The 15,640-nt window shown below is 40.1% G+C and overlaps 1 protein-coding gene across 3 annotated transcripts in view; it reads right to left on the minus strand.

Annotated features, from left to right (window-relative positions):
• The window catches only part of EPS15 (epidermal growth factor receptor pathway substrate 15), a 171,970-nt gene extending 162,614 nt beyond the window's left edge, over positions 1 to 9,356 (minus strand). The window contains exon 1 of one of the 3 annotated variants that reach the window (XM_036862610.1): positions 9,173 to 9,356. In XM_036862610.1, the coding sequence (XP_036718505.1) occupies positions 9,173 to 9,205 (33 nt within the window). In that variant the 5' untranslated portion in view covers positions 9,206 to 9,356. The remainder of the gene's footprint in view (positions 1 to 9,172) is intronic. The other 2 variants (XM_036862600.1, XM_036862620.1) reach the window with 2 other exon arrangements.
• Positions 9,357 to 15,640: the final 6,284 nt, after the last annotated feature.

Raw genomic sequence — 15,640 nt, forward strand, 5'->3', positions numbered from 1 at the left:
GCATAAGAATGTTTTCCTTCCAGGATCTTTGCATTAATATTTAGCCCACTAGATAGAATTGTTCCACAACTAAAGTAAGACCACACTAAGAAAGGCAGAGAAATCACACATAAAATTAAGTTCACAATTTTCAGTTGTCTTATCATTTTTTTCAGCTCAATATCCATGCACAATTAGTCATTCATGGCTCATGGCAGGTTTAGAAATTAAAATATGAAGATAAACTATTCCCTCTGTCCCTATCCCAAGAAAGCACATATTTCTGTAATTCCCAAATGCCTTAGTGGATCACTAACTTTAAAGAGTATATTTAAATCAGTGATTCTCAACTTGGGGCAATTTTGTGCCCCAGGAAATTTTTGGCAATGTATGGAAATATTTTGATGGCCCCAGCTGGGAAGAGTGCTACTAGCATCTTGTGGATAAGGACGCTGCAAAACATCCCACAATGCACAGAACAGCCCCCCACACGAAAGAATTATCTGGCCCAAAATGTCAACAGTGCCAAGGTTGAGAAGCCATGATCTTAAAAAAAAAAAGTATTGTAATATAGAAGTTTTCCCCCCAAAAGTATGTTCTTGGCCAAATGTTTACTGAAGACATAACAAGAAATAAGCAGCTTGATTATTTCAGATGGGAAACTCCTGGTACTGTTAAATCCCCATTACAAAATTCCCAATCTAAAGAGGAAGTGAGGCTTACTTTTCTTTGCATAGTTGTACTGCGTAAAAACAAGTTTTTAAAAGACCTCCAACCTTTATTATTTTTTCTTTTTTTTAAATTGAAGTGTTCTTGATGTACAATATCAGTTACAATTGTACAATATAGTGATTCACAATTTTTAAAGGTTACACTCCATTTATAGTTATTATGAAATACTGGCTATATTCCCCATGTTGTACAATATATCCTCGTAGCTTATTTTATACATAATATTTTGTACCTCTTAATCCCCTACCACTATATTGCCCCTCCCCCTTCCCTCTCCTCACTGAACCACTAGTTTCTTCTTTGTATCTGTGACTCTGCTTCTTTTTGTTATATTCACTAGCTTGTTGTAGTTTTTAGATTCCACGTATAAGTGCTATCATACAGTATTTGTCTTTCTCTGTCTGATTTATTTCACTTAGCGTAATGCCCTCCAAGTCCATCCACGTTGCTACAAATGGCAAAATTTCATTCTTTTTTATGGCTGAGTAATATTTCCATTGCATATATATACATACCACATCTTCTTTATCCAGTCACCTGTTGATGGACACAGGTTGCTTCCATGTCTTGACAACTGTAAATAATGTTGCTATGAACATTGGGGTGCATGTATCTTTTCAAATTAGTGTTTTTGTGTTTTTTTGGATATATACCCAGGAATGGAATTGCTGGGTTACATGGTAGTTCTATTTTTAATTTTTTAAGAATCCTCCATACTGTTTTTCACAGTGGCTACATCAATTTACATCCAACAGTGTATGGAGGTTCCCTTTTCTCCACATCCTCACCAACATTTGTTATTTGTGTTCTTTTTGATGATAGTCATTCTGACAGGTGTGTGATATCTCATTATGGTTTTGATTTGCATTGTCCCTTATGATTAGCAATGTTGAGCATCTTTTCATGTGCCTGTTGGCCATCTGCATGTCCTCTTTGCAAAAATGCCTATTCAGTTCTTCTGTCCATTGTTTACTCAGGTTGGGTTTTTTTTTGATGTTGAGTTATGAGCTATCTATATATGTTGGATATAAACCCCTTATCAGTCATATCATTTGCAAATATTTTCTCCCATTCAGTAGGCTGTCTTTTTGTTTTGTTGATGGTTTCCTTTGCTGTGCAAAAGCTTTACATTTAATTAGGTCCATTTGTTTATTTTTGCTTTTATTTCCTTTGCTTTAGGAAACAGATCCAAAAAAATGTTGCTACAATTTATGTCAAAGAGTGTCCTGCCTATGTTTTCTTCTAGGAGTTTTATGGTTTTACGTCTTACATTTAGGTCTTTAATCCATTTGAGTTTATTTTTGTATACGGTATTAGAGAATGTTCTAATTTCATTCTTTTACATGTAGATGTCCAGTTTTCCCAGCACCACTTACTGAAGAGACTGTCTTTTCTCCATTGTATATTCTTGCCTCCTTTGTCATAGGTTAACTGACCATAAGTGCATGGGTTTATTTCTGGGCTCTCTATTCTGTTCCATTGATCTGTGTGTCTGTTTTTGTGCCAGTACCATACTGCTTTGATTACTGTAGCTTTGTAGTACCAACCATTATTTTTTAATTGCACTTGCAATTCATTAAAGCATTATTTATATCACAAAGTTTCTTATACCTCACTTCTATCTTACTTTTGTACAAAACATTAAAAAGCTCACACTTATGTGATAGGGAAGCACAGTGCATGAGGCCAACTTTCAACAAACATCATTATTATATACCAGGTTAACAATGACCAAAACTTGATAATATACCACGTTGATGGGGAAAAGGTACAAACACTGTTGATGGTATAACCTTTCTGAATGTAAACTGGCAGTATCTATCCAAATTAAAAATATCCTTTGGCCCCAAATTATACCTACTAAAAATTAATGCACATACACATGTGCACAAAGATGTATAAAAGAATATTCACGGGCTTCCCTGGTGGCGCAGTGGTTGAGAATCTGCCTGCCGATGCAGGGGACACAGGTTCGAGCCCTGGTCTGGGAGGATCCCACATGCCGCGGAGCAACTAGGCCTGTGAGCCACAACTACTGAGCCTGCGCATCTGGAGCCTGTGCTCCGCAACAAGAGAGGCCGCAATGGTGAGAGGCCCGCGCACCGCGATGAAGAATGGCCCCCGCTCGCCGCAACTGGAGAAAGCCCTCGCACAGAAACGAAGACCCAACACAGCCAAAAATAAATAAAAAAAATAAATAAATTTATAAAAAAAAAAAAAAAAAAAAGAATATTCACTGCAGCACTGTTGTTAACAACAAAAGATCAGAAACAATATAAAAGTCCATCATTAGGTGGCTAGTTAAATAAATTACAGTATATTCATATAAAGGAATATTCTCAAGTGTTGGAAATAATGAGGGAAATCTGCATGTGCTTGTACAGGACAATCTCCTAGATCAATTACACTAAATAATAATAAGCCACAAAATATGCAGCTTATTCAAAAGAAATATACGTACACTCACACTATATATATAGCATATCTTATATATATATGTGTGTGTGTGCATATATGTGTGTGTATATATATATATATATATATATATATATATATATTTTGCAACTACATCACAGACTATTGCTGGAAATACACACAAGAAACATCAAGAATGACTGCCTCTTGGAATGGGATTGAAGGCCAAGAGCAGGATGGAGACTTTCACTGGTGTGTGTGTATTTTTTTTTAACAGAAGTTTTACAGTCGGTAAGGAAAAGAGCCAGCATAAACCTAAGTCAAAATTCTGAGCCTCAGTATTCTCTAATTTGAAATAATGATAATAATAGTCTAGCTTACTGATTATTGTGAAGATCAAATGAGAGAGCATAAAATGCTTCGTAAATTATAAAGCAGCACACAAAATTATAAATTAGTCCTCTGACTGAATTCTCCAAACCAATTGTGATAATAATTTTTATCATTCTTCTGGCCAATTTCTCTAAACCCAAACACGGGAATGTTTAAGATGAAATGTGAAGATAGATGCCATCTTAGAACACAAATTTTTACTTAACATATAGCTATTTATTTTTTTAATTGAAGTATAGTTGATATCAATATTACATATAGTTATTGATTTCAATTTAAAAGGGTGAATTTTCAAAAAAGTTGTCAAATAGAAATGCTAAGTTGGCTGATTACAGAAGAAATACATGCTCACTGTTGAAAAGAAGGTAAGTAAAAATTATAACCATGCTATCATAAAATCTTGGTGTTTTTTCTTCCAGTCTTTTTTCTATGATGCTTAAGTGGATTAGATTATTTGTCTAAATAAAATGTTTCCACTGTACTGTAATACAGCATTCAAATTACAGCATCCCTCAGATTAACAAAAGCTCCTAATAAACATAATTTTTAATGAAGATATAATATTTTATCTTGTTGATGAGACTTCCACTACTTTAAAATGAACTTTTAGTATATGGGTTTGCCTAACGAACTCTGCCTAGATTAATTTTTCATTTATTTCTACCAATTCTCCAAATTACCCAGACCTCTATCAATGGATCTTCCCCCCCACCCCCTACATACCTCCCTCTCCCACCCCTTCTCTCGCTTAAGCCATTTTCCTGATTTTGGTTTCCAGAGTTCCAATTTTATTAAGTCCAAAATTCACAAAACAAAGAAGCATATAACTGTGTTTAAAATTCCTTGAAGAGCAAGTAAAACACCTTAGATTGAGACCTTAAATTAGACTATTAGTGAGAGAGGAGATTAGAACTATGATTCGTTACTAAATAAAGATGCTCAATCTTTTTCTACTACATGTTAGTCTGTTATCATTGTTCTGTCTGCAAATAGAGTGAAAACAAAAGAATACACTCTATTGGACAAACCAACTGTTCCTAATTAATTTTAACTGTGACAGCTCCTCCCAAATGCTGAACATTCCAAGCCATTTTTGAAAACTGTTAAATACTGCTCAAGGAAACAAAGATTTCCTGAATATACTGGACTGTAATTGCAGGCAAAAAAGAAAAATATCATTATCATGCCTTTCCCATAGTAGGAACTCAAATGGTTTGTCATGTTGAATAAATACTCCTTTTCTGCTTCTGAGAACATGTTGCAATTTTCACACTCTGCCCTGTATTTACCATCATAACTGTTAAACCAGACCGCAAAGGTGATACCCATAGTAACACATACTGTCTACTTTAATTGAAAATAAACACCAAAAACTGAAATTATGGGAGATTTTTTTCCCTCCAATTTCCAAATTTTCTGTAATGCAGTTTTATCACTCTTGCAATTTAAAAACAGCATTAAAAAAAAAAGTATCCTTATAGCATGTATTGTTTTTGATCAAATATTAAGATTGTTTTAATTAAGTCCCATTCTAAAGGCTTTTTTATTATTAAAAAAAAGAATCCTTGCTAAATTAAAACAAGAAAACTTCAGCATAAAGCTGAACTGATGGATGATTATTTAAAATACTCATATTATGCCATCTTTCAATAAAACAAAACCTTCCTCATCACCAAGAGCAGTACTTGCGCACCCACAATTGTACTGTCAAGAAACCATGAAAGGTACTGGAGATTCAGAGGCAAAAGATAATGCTTCCATACTCAAGAAGTTTAGTACCTAATTAGGAAAACAAGGCATATACTGAAAAAAAGAATAAAAAATACAAGGGAGCAATGGATATGCCGAGCATGTAGTACACAGAGAAGTACAGTGGACAGATTTTGAAGTCCTACAGACTTTGGTTCAAATCTTAGATCTATCACTTACTAATTTACGTAAATTATTTCCCTCATTTGTAAAATGGAGTGTTAGGTTAAGTGAAGTAAAATTCTTGGCATACAGTAACACCCAAAGGGAAGCTAACAGTATTATTATCATTATTATTAGAGATACAGCCTTAAGGAAGAAATGGGCAATCAGCAAAGTTTAAAAAGAGGAAGCATTAATATTTTTTTGTAATCTACCACCATAAGCAAAAATCACAAGATCTTTCTCACTCAAGTTTTACTTCTTATTGACAAGAATAGAATACCTAGCGAAGAAAATTAAAATTAAAAAACACTAAGGCTGGACTTCCCTGGTGGCGCAGTGGTTAAGAATCCACCTGCCAATGCAGGGGACACAGGTTCGACCCCTGGGCCGGGAAGATCCCACATGCTGCAAAGCAACTAAGCCCGTGCGCCACAACTACTGAGCCTGCGCTCTAGAGCCCACGAGCCACAACTACTGAAGCCCACGCACCTAGAGCCCATGCTCCGCAACAAGAGAAGCCACCACAATGAGAAGCCCGTGCACTGAAACTAAGAGTAGCCCCCGCTCGCTGCAACTAGAGGAAGCCTGCATGCAGCAGCCAAGACCCAATGCAGCCATAAATAAATAAGTAAATAAATTTATTTAAAAAAAAACCACTAAGGCTATATAGCACTAAAGTACCGTAGGAAAGTCACCACTAGATCTCCAAATCATAGAATATGATCTATAAAAAAGAATGTTCTTTGGAAAGGTCCTTAGATCAGCTAATTCAAACTCTCCAACTAGAATGTAAGCTCCATGTGTTTTTTGTCTCCAAGCTCCAAGAATTACCATCTATTTTGTTCATTAGTATATCCTCAGTACCTAGAATAATTCCTAGTACATAATAAATGGTCAGTACATATTTGTTGAATGAATATTAAAGCTAAGAAAACTGAGGCCTGGAGACTTAATGCCATACAGTTAGCTCCTGGCAGAGCTGGGAATGAAACTAACATTTCATTATTCTAATAGTCTATCCTGTCTAGAAGCTAGACCATGATAATTTACATAATTTATTTTGGTGGTTGGGGAGTTGGAGGGTTGGTTGGCAGGCAGGAGAAAGAGGAAGGAAAGAGTAAATTAAAATATTTTTCAGGTGTTTTTCCCCCAACTGTTAGTTTTGCTTAGTTGATAAAGGCAAAAAATTATACACAAGACAATCCCAGTACAGTGCATAGCACATAAAAGGTACTTAACAAATATTGGTTGAATGAATGAACCTACTCCAAAACTATTATCATCTCATCATCAGAGGCAGAAACTAACTTCAGCATCAGTTTAATCTTTGTAACTGTCATACAGCCCTTTAGAACTTTCAGCCATTCATAAGACAAACAGTTATTAATCACTTTCTTCCAGATGGGCACTGAGGGAAACAGATGAATTGAAAGATGTCCCTGCCCTGGAGGATCTCACTTGAGTATAGCTATGTCTAAATGTGTGCTGGGGCAGGGGGGAGATGGTGACATAAACAAATCAATAATGAATGTGAAACCAGGGTGCACTGTTATCTCAGTTTATTTGCCTCAAGCAGTTAAAAAATTAAATTAAAAAACACAAATCAGCGAAGTTTTTAAATAACAAGGAGGCACATTAGGCATATACTAACACTTGGGAAGTTTCTTTTTCCTGTGCCTTTACAATATACCTTATTGCCTCTTAATGTCTTAAAATCAAAATATTCTAAACTGACTTATTTGGCTATTCAATATAAATGAACCATCAGTGTTTGTTCTCTTATATGTGAAATAATGAAGGATAATACTCCTGATTCAGTATTAACTTTGTGTAGATGTTAATATTTAAATATATAACCACAAGAACATATTTAAATTACTTAACTGTCTATAAAATTGACAGAGCCTGAAGAAAATATCCAGAGATGATAGTAAATAGAAACTGAAAACATGGTCTTACCCAAGGAGAGAATAAAGTATGCACACAATTAAGAAGCAAATCTACAGAAGTCCTCAGGGGAACAAAATCTTCAAGAGGGGAGAATTCCCGCTGGAATTGGCCAAAAGAGCCAGAAAGCAACAGCCTGCCAACAGGATCTTGCTTAATGCATATCACTAACTAGACTTAAAAAGTGAACACCCAAAAGTCAATATTGTCATTCCCCGAATCTGAGTTTTCAGGAGGACCCTTCCAAAGAGATTCGCTACCAAGATTAAATCACCATTTTCCAAGTATTCTTCCCCAATATCTGCTTGTCAAAATAGGATAAGCAACACCAAATAAACTGGGAAAGAAACAGACTTCACTTATGAAGCTGAAAATTCCTGCAAGCCGAAGTTAGTTATGCTAACTGAGGCACAAGTTATTAACGTGATTCCTGGTTCCTGGGGAGAACATTTTTCACTCAGTATCTCTATCCTTGAATGCTAGGCAAAAGACCCCCAAAGTCTCTTGATCCCAACACAGGAAACTCTCCCGCCCCAATGTATAACCTATCCCAGTGTTCTGCCTTAGATGCCCTGACGAATCCAGGCCAAGGAGACTACAAGGTGGCGGGGAGATAACTACAGGGCAGGCAGGAAGGCTGGGGTGGGCCCCAACGGAGAAGTCCATGGCCACCAGCTCTGCAGAGAACAGGCTGAGAAGGTGAGGCTGGGGTGGTGGTCAAAAGCGGGAAGGGACTGACAGGTGCACATCCCCCTCACCATTCAGGACATCACGGGAAGGTTACAATTGGCTTTCTTTACAGAGAGGGAGGAACAAGGCTCCCAGAGTGATGCTGAGCGGTCTTCTGGGAAGCACGAGGACTGACTCTGAAGGAAGCAGAATGGCAAGAGAAAAGACCCTGAGAACAGGTTTTGGTGAAGATTCCCCCAGTACACGTGACCTCTTACGTCCTTCCCAGCACCAAGACTGGTGGGACCATCACACCTGTTCAAGGATGTTTCCCTGTTTTCCGCTTGGACAGCGATAGAGCCCACCGGATAGGAGTGGTAGCAGAACTGAGGAGGAAAAGACTGAATCGGGGGATCTGACCCAGCAGGAAACCTGATCAGGAGGGGAAGAGGCTGAATCCAGGAAGGGCTAGCAAGGTAAGTACGCGCTCTGGTAGAATGAGACTTATGTGGAAGAGAGACTGACTGGAGAAAACTGCTGGAGAAGGGTTTTCGTCGGACTCCGCTGGGAAAAGGCCGGTTTAGAGAGGAAAGACTGGCTTGGAGGCGACCCTGAGCGCCTGGCTCAGGAAGGTGACTCTGCCTGTCCCGAGGGCGAGCCTCGTGTGGGGCAAGGGCTGACCCGAGGATGAGGCTGATCCGCGAGAGCTCAACAGGAGCTCACCTGGGGTGCTTCTGGCCTGGAAGGAGGAAACTTCCTGGGTGGGTGAAGGCGAACTGGAGTGAGAGGAGCGGGCACACACCAAGCAGGGCGGGGGGCACGGCGGGGTCGGGAGGAGGGGGCGCCGCGTGGGGCGGGGCTGCGGCGCCGACCGGCCGGGGCGGGGTCGCGGCTGCCGCGGTTGAGCCGCCGTCTCGGGATGGCGTCCTCACCCAGTCACACTCACACTCTCACACACACACACACACATACACACACTCACACGCGCGCGCGCTCGCTCTCAGTATCGGCCGCCCCGCCAGGGGCGGAGAGAAACTGCCCAGGTCGGTGAACCATAGGACGGTGGGGGAGGGGGCCGGGGACACAGGCCGTCCGAGCCAGGCGGACTGGCGGGTGGTGTTACCTGTGTCAGAGAGAGCTGGGCCGCCGCAGCCATGGTGTTTCCATCATGCACGGGAGGGGAAGGAAGGACGGGCTGACGGGGGCTCGGGGCGGGGAAGAGGCGGAGGGAGCAGCCGAAGGCGAGGCCCGGGCGGGCAGGCGGGCGTCTCCCCTAACTTCGACAACTTCCCTCCTCTCTCCCGCCCCGCCCCGCCTGGCCCCGCCCATCCCCGCCCCGCCCGGCCCCGCCTGGCCCCGCCCCCTGGGCGCAGGCCGCGGCGGCGCCCAAATCCTGGCGCCGGAGGTTTTGCCGCCGGACTGGAGCCTGCCGCTGGGGCCGCCTGAGAAAACCCGGAGCGGAGATGAAATTAAGTCGCACGAGCTGTGGAGGCAGAGACAACTCCAGATTGTCCTGAGAACTTTAAGCAAGTCACCTACCCACTCTAAGCTTCTGCTTCGGAAGAATGGGGGAAATTATACCCAAAGTCCAAGTTGTTTGTGAGAACTAAATGAGATAATGACCGGAAATAATAGCGGTACTTTACATATGCCAGAATCTGTGCTGGACGCTTTATTTTTAAATTGTATAAGTGAAGGAACTGAGACATAAATAAGTTGTTCAAATTAGGAAACTGAAACACAAATATGTGTCATACGTAAGGTCATAAAGCTGATTAGATAGCTGGTGGATTAGAATCCAGGTCAGACTCCAATACTTTTCATTTTAACCATCGGCTATTAGGGGGTGATATCGAAAGAGAAGACTCTTAAATGAAAATCTAGGTGGGAAGGGGAAAGAATACTCTCCTAGCCCACTTGCTGCCTACCATACTCAGACTGTTCAATAAAAAAGCTCAGGGGCCTGCAGCACTCCAACTCCTCCCTTAGTCCACCTGGCAAACCCCTCCTACTTTCTCAAGACACAACTCAAGTATCACCTCCTTTGCAAAACATCTCCTGACCTCCCAAGTCGGAGTTACACACTCTTCTTTTTAACATTTCTTCTCTACCTTATGAAGTCATCATCACTCTAATGACTTTACATCTGTCTACCCACTAGACTGAGAGCTCCTCAATGGCAAGGACTGTTTCTGATATATTTCTATATCCTCAGACACTAGAATGTGTTATGTACTCAGTACAAGGCCTTAGTTCCTGCCAAGTTAAACATAACACAGCCTACACTTTCTCATGCTGCCTTCTTCAGTTGAAATAACCAATCAGTTACTTGAAATCCTCATCCTTAAAGGCTTGGTTTATATGCCACCTACTTCAAGAAACCTTCTAGGAAATTCCACCCCACCTCTTAGTTGCTCTGATATGATCCTTACACTCTGCCTTGTTTTTAAGAGTTAGTTGAGGGCTTTTCTATACCCCCACTAGATTGTAAAATCCATGAGAATAGAGGGCTGACTCACAACTACATCCCTCTCACAATCTGGCCTAGCACAGAGTAGGCCTCAATAAACGTCTTTGCCCGGAATGGGTCTTCCTTTCTCAGTCATGTTGGCTTCCCACAACAACAAACCATAACTCTATCAGGCCCACACCCCTGTTAGCATTCTTGTAGTAGTCCCCGTTTGACACACAAGGAGGGCCAACTGAACAAGGCCAAGGATGGAGTTAGCCCCATGTAAGGTTTTAGACCTTTACCACCACAGGCAAACCATCCCAGAAATGCCCTCAGAAATTCCTGACTGTACTCAGACCCCATTTTTACAAGGTCCAGCCAACGAAGAGCCAGCCATGCAGGTCTGGTGAGCAACAACTTACTCAAGAGAGTCTCCTTTGGCCTCTTTTTGCTGTTATTCTTTTTAACTTAAGGGAGAAGGGGAAATAATGTTTTAAATTACTCCTTTTCCACCTGGTACATTTATCAGCTATAACCACCACTGATGTTTCTACTTTAATTTTCTAATTTATATTATCACTTTTGAACTTAACAACTATGAAAGGTAGTAATCATCATACCCACTTTACTGATGAGGTAACTGAAGGTCATAGACAAGAAGTGATTTTCCCAAGGTTATACAGCCAATAACCAAAGCAGTATACCATAGTGGAATAAACAGGGCTTGAACATCAGAAACATCTAGGTTCCAATCCTGTCTCAACTATTTACTACTTGTACAACCTTAGGGTTATCGTGAGGATGAATGAGATAACATATATGGAAATACCTAAAGATGTAGCTACATGGATTTAGTTAAGAAATCTTAAAGTCATGGAATAAATTGCTACTGGGAGTACAAATTCGCTTGCTATTCAAGGAGACTCCTCCAAACCATATTAGAGCAGGTTTGGGCCTTGGTTAAAATAATAATAATGATAATCAGACCCCTAAGCAAGGGAAGACTACTTGTATGGGAATTGCCCCAGGCTCCCTTCCAGACCACCAATAATTTGTATTGGCTTCCTTCTTTGCTCATTGGTTCTGGTTTAAATTAAAAACTTGACATAGTGGGGGGATGGGAGTGATGGTCCAAACTCCGGAAAAGGCCTAGAACTTCCGGGACTGGATGTTTTTTTAGATGGCACACCAATGAGAGTTTGCAAATTCATGTCCCAGATCTCATCAAAGCACTGGGTCATATCCCAGATGTATTTTAGGAGGGTAAAATGTAGCTAATGGAAGATATGTTATGATCTAATTCATTGTAAAACGAATGAGCTTCATGGAGCAGACAAAAAGGACTTATCTGTTTTTTGTGGGGCAACTTAATGTCTCTGGGTCTGTAAGCTTCATATTCTTCATGTGTACATTGGAGATAATAATACCTACCTTGTAGGGATGGCGTAAGGACTAGAAATCATGCATAAATGTCTTATCAAAGAGCCTGGCCTGAAATGGGTGTTCAGTAAGTGGCAGCTATTAATATAAGGATACCATTCTTTTTTTTTTTTTTCTTGATGTGGACCATTTTTAAAGTCTTTATTGAATTTGTTACAGTATTGCTTCTGTTTTTTTTTGTGGTTTGGTTTTTTGGCCATGAGGCATGTGGAATCTTAGCTCCTCCACCAGGGATTGAACCCGCACCCTCTGTGGTGAAGTCTTAACCACTGGACCACCAGGGAAGTCCCTATAAGGATACCATTCTTCAACATCACCATTTAACTCTCTACCTGTCAAACAACCCTCCAATTACTAAGTCAGTTTTGCAGATACATTAACTATTAGAAAGGAATGCTTTGAACAGCTGACACATATATCCCTGTCATTGTTTCTCTAGGTAAAGTTGTGTGCGATGACTTACTTCTGGATACTGATAGCCAACAATTGCTGCCTTAACGTACATTATTTCATTTAATCCTCACTATAGGGGTTATTTCATTTTATTTTACAGAAGAGGAATTTGTCCAAATTCATAGTGACAAGGCTAGGAATTATACATAGGTGTTCTGACTCAAATGTGCTTTTTACTAGGGCATGTTGCTGGTGTCCTGCAGACATTGATCACTCCCAAGAAGACTTTATAATATGGAGCTTTTGACCATGGAAAGCTGAAGATGAGGCTATGGGTTTATAGTAACCCTAAACCCAAGATGATCTTGAAGAAGAGAACTTAGATCATGAACAGCTTTGTCATCAGCCTGTCTTTCCATCTTTCTATCCTACTCTAACTCCACACCCCCTCCCCAGTCCATCCTTAAGAGAAACCACAGCTACTTTTATTTCTTTATTTTCCAACTTTGGGAGGTGACTGTCATATCAGCTCTTCATGAACACTGCATGTCTGTGATGTCAGCTTTTAGAAATGCAGGCTGATTGATTGAAACTATGGGGGAAAAGAAACCTGTGAGGAGCCCTCTGCGTATACAAAGAACCAGTTTATTGGCATGAGACTTTGAGAAAGCCCTTCTATATAAATAGTGCTAAGCTACAAAAAAAGAAAAAAAATTATACTACAATTGTCATGGTAATCTGGAGCTCATGCTTCCAAGCTGCTGGTTTCATAAATATAGCCCATTATTGTTCATGTTTGCCCAGGGCAGAAAAAATATGTGAGGCTGCACAATAACAACAATTGTGCTACACAAATAACTGTCCCTGTGCCAGGGACTGGAAAGAACAAGCAGTAAGAGATTTTTAAATGCCACACACACCCAGGGTGTGATAGCACAGTTCAAAATTGTCGTCATTGCTAATTTTTCAGGGCAAGGGGGTGTCCTGGGAAGAGCCTGAATTTAGAACTGGGAAGACCCAGCTTAGTCCGACTTCCTAATTTTGTGGCCTTGGACAAGTCAAAGAACTATGCCAAGCCATGGTTTCCTCTCCTTTAAATTGAAGGTAATAATAACACCTACCCGATAGTGCTATTATGATGATTAAACGAGGTTTCATGTGAAAGCAGTTAGCCTGATACCTGGCACACAGCAGACACTACATAAGCGTTAGCTCCTTTTGCTTCCTACTGGAGAATATTTAGGATTTAAGAAGCCAGAAACAAATAGAAATCATTTTTTAAGATCTTCAGTGAGAACCAATTAAAGGAACTGAATGTGAAAAAAAAAAAAAGGCCTACCTTAAAGTTTTTTTGAATAAAATTTATTCATTTATTAGTAATGTTTATTGAGTTCTGTAGAGTAAGGGAGATTATTACATTTACGTCCCCAAAGTTCCACTGGCTTGTAACAAGCAAGCAAATACAGTTTTACACTTGTCCTATTTCCTTCCTTTTTTTTTTTTTTTTTTGTCCTTTCCTTATGAAGGGTCCCCGAAGCTATATGAAACAAAAAGAACACCATGGGAAAGAAAATATGTACACTCAAGGCTGCAGGTCCTTTCATCTGCAGATTTCAAAGAATTGTCTCCATCACTAATTACAAGTCCTGCTTTAACACGGGGGAATGCTGAGACACCATCAAATTAAGAAGCTTGCCCTAAATCACAAGGCAAGTCTGCAGATGGGCTACAGACAGAACAAAGCTGTCCTGTTTGCCAGCCTTGGGCTCTAAAGTAGGGCACATGAAGGTCAACAGAGGCTTCAATTAATGAGGAGAAAAGTTTGGGGAATTCTGATTCTGTACCTTTGAATTATTGCAGTGACAAGAGCATGGGCTTTAGAGTAAAATTTGACTTCAAGTCTCAGCTCAGCCCATTACTAAATATGTAACCTCAGTGAAATCATAAATTAAGTCTTAGTTTCCTTCTCTGTAAAATGGGGATATTAACTCCTACTTCTAGGGGTTTGGGGTAAGTCAAATGATGCAACTTTTGTGAAAGACCTAGCACAGTGTCCTGCTCTTAGAAGGTTCATGTACATGGAGAAAGCTAAGATACCCCGCATGCACACATAATGACAAATAGACAACTGTTTCAGTCAAAGATTTTCTAAGCCACAATCACAGTTGTGTCTCAGTGTAAAACGATGACTGTGTATTGAACATCTCATAACACAAATAGAGGATGCCTTGTTCAGGCCTTCATTGCTCTTCTTCTTTGATTCTGTGCTTTCTTTCATAGCCCACATCCAAACTATCAGCAAGTTTTGCTAGCTCAACCTCCAGTATATATCTGAAATTCCAATTCTATTTTCAAAATATATTCCAGATCTGACCATTTCTCAGTATCTTCACTGCCACCATCACGTTTTTCCTAGACCACTGCTAAAGCTCCTTAACTAATCTCCCCAATTTCATGTTTGCACCTACTCTGTTATCCTTATAATAGACAGAGTGATCTTTTTAAAATGTTCATTAGATCTTATCATTTCCCTGTTTAAAACCCTCCAGGGACTTCTCATCAAACCCCTGACCATTGACCTACAACAGAGCCAGGTCTTTCCAGGTGAAGTATGTGTCAACAAAGCACAGAAGAACAAGTATGTTCTGGGCATGTTGAGATGTTTGGTGGGATGGAGCATGGTGGAGATGGGAGAGGGAGGAGCTAGCAGAGGAAGATGCAGGAGGGAATTTTAGGAAATACCCAGAGGGAATCATGGCTGGGCCAGAAGAGGCTTAGAGAAATGCGTCTGTCTGGAGATTCTCAGAGATGCAAAATCACCACTGGAAGCAAATGGGACAATTATTGTTTTGTGTTGATAGTATTTTCAAATCTAGTGGCCTTGATTTTTTAAAAGCACAATCAGGAACCTATTTTATCCTTCCAAAAGGAAGTTAAGTTTATAGGCCAGGAACCCTAACATCAGGACAGTGGTTAAGAGGATGAGCTTTGTAATCAGACAAATTTGAGATTGAATCAAGGTCTCCACTTAAGCTATAATACCATGGACAAGTTATGTAAAGTCATCGAGCCTCAGTTTTATGCAAACTGTATCAGAGTGATTAAGAAAATTAAATAGTTGATGCTTATAAAGCACTTTGCACAGTGTCTGGCACATGGGAATGGGAATAGGTGCCCTACAAATGGGGACTATCACATTATGGTTATGACAATGATGATTAAGGATTTGGTTATCTTTATAACAGTCCCGTGTTCATTAGTTTTACTGATAAACACTGTCTCACCCCTAACAGGGATCTGAAGTAA

Source organism: Balaenoptera musculus, chromosome 1 (assembly GCF_009873245.2).
Source record: "Balaenoptera musculus isolate JJ_BM4_2016_0621 chromosome 1, mBalMus1.pri.v3, whole genome shotgun sequence".
Lineage (NCBI taxonomy): Eukaryota > Metazoa > Chordata > Mammalia > Artiodactyla > Balaenopteridae > Balaenoptera > Balaenoptera musculus.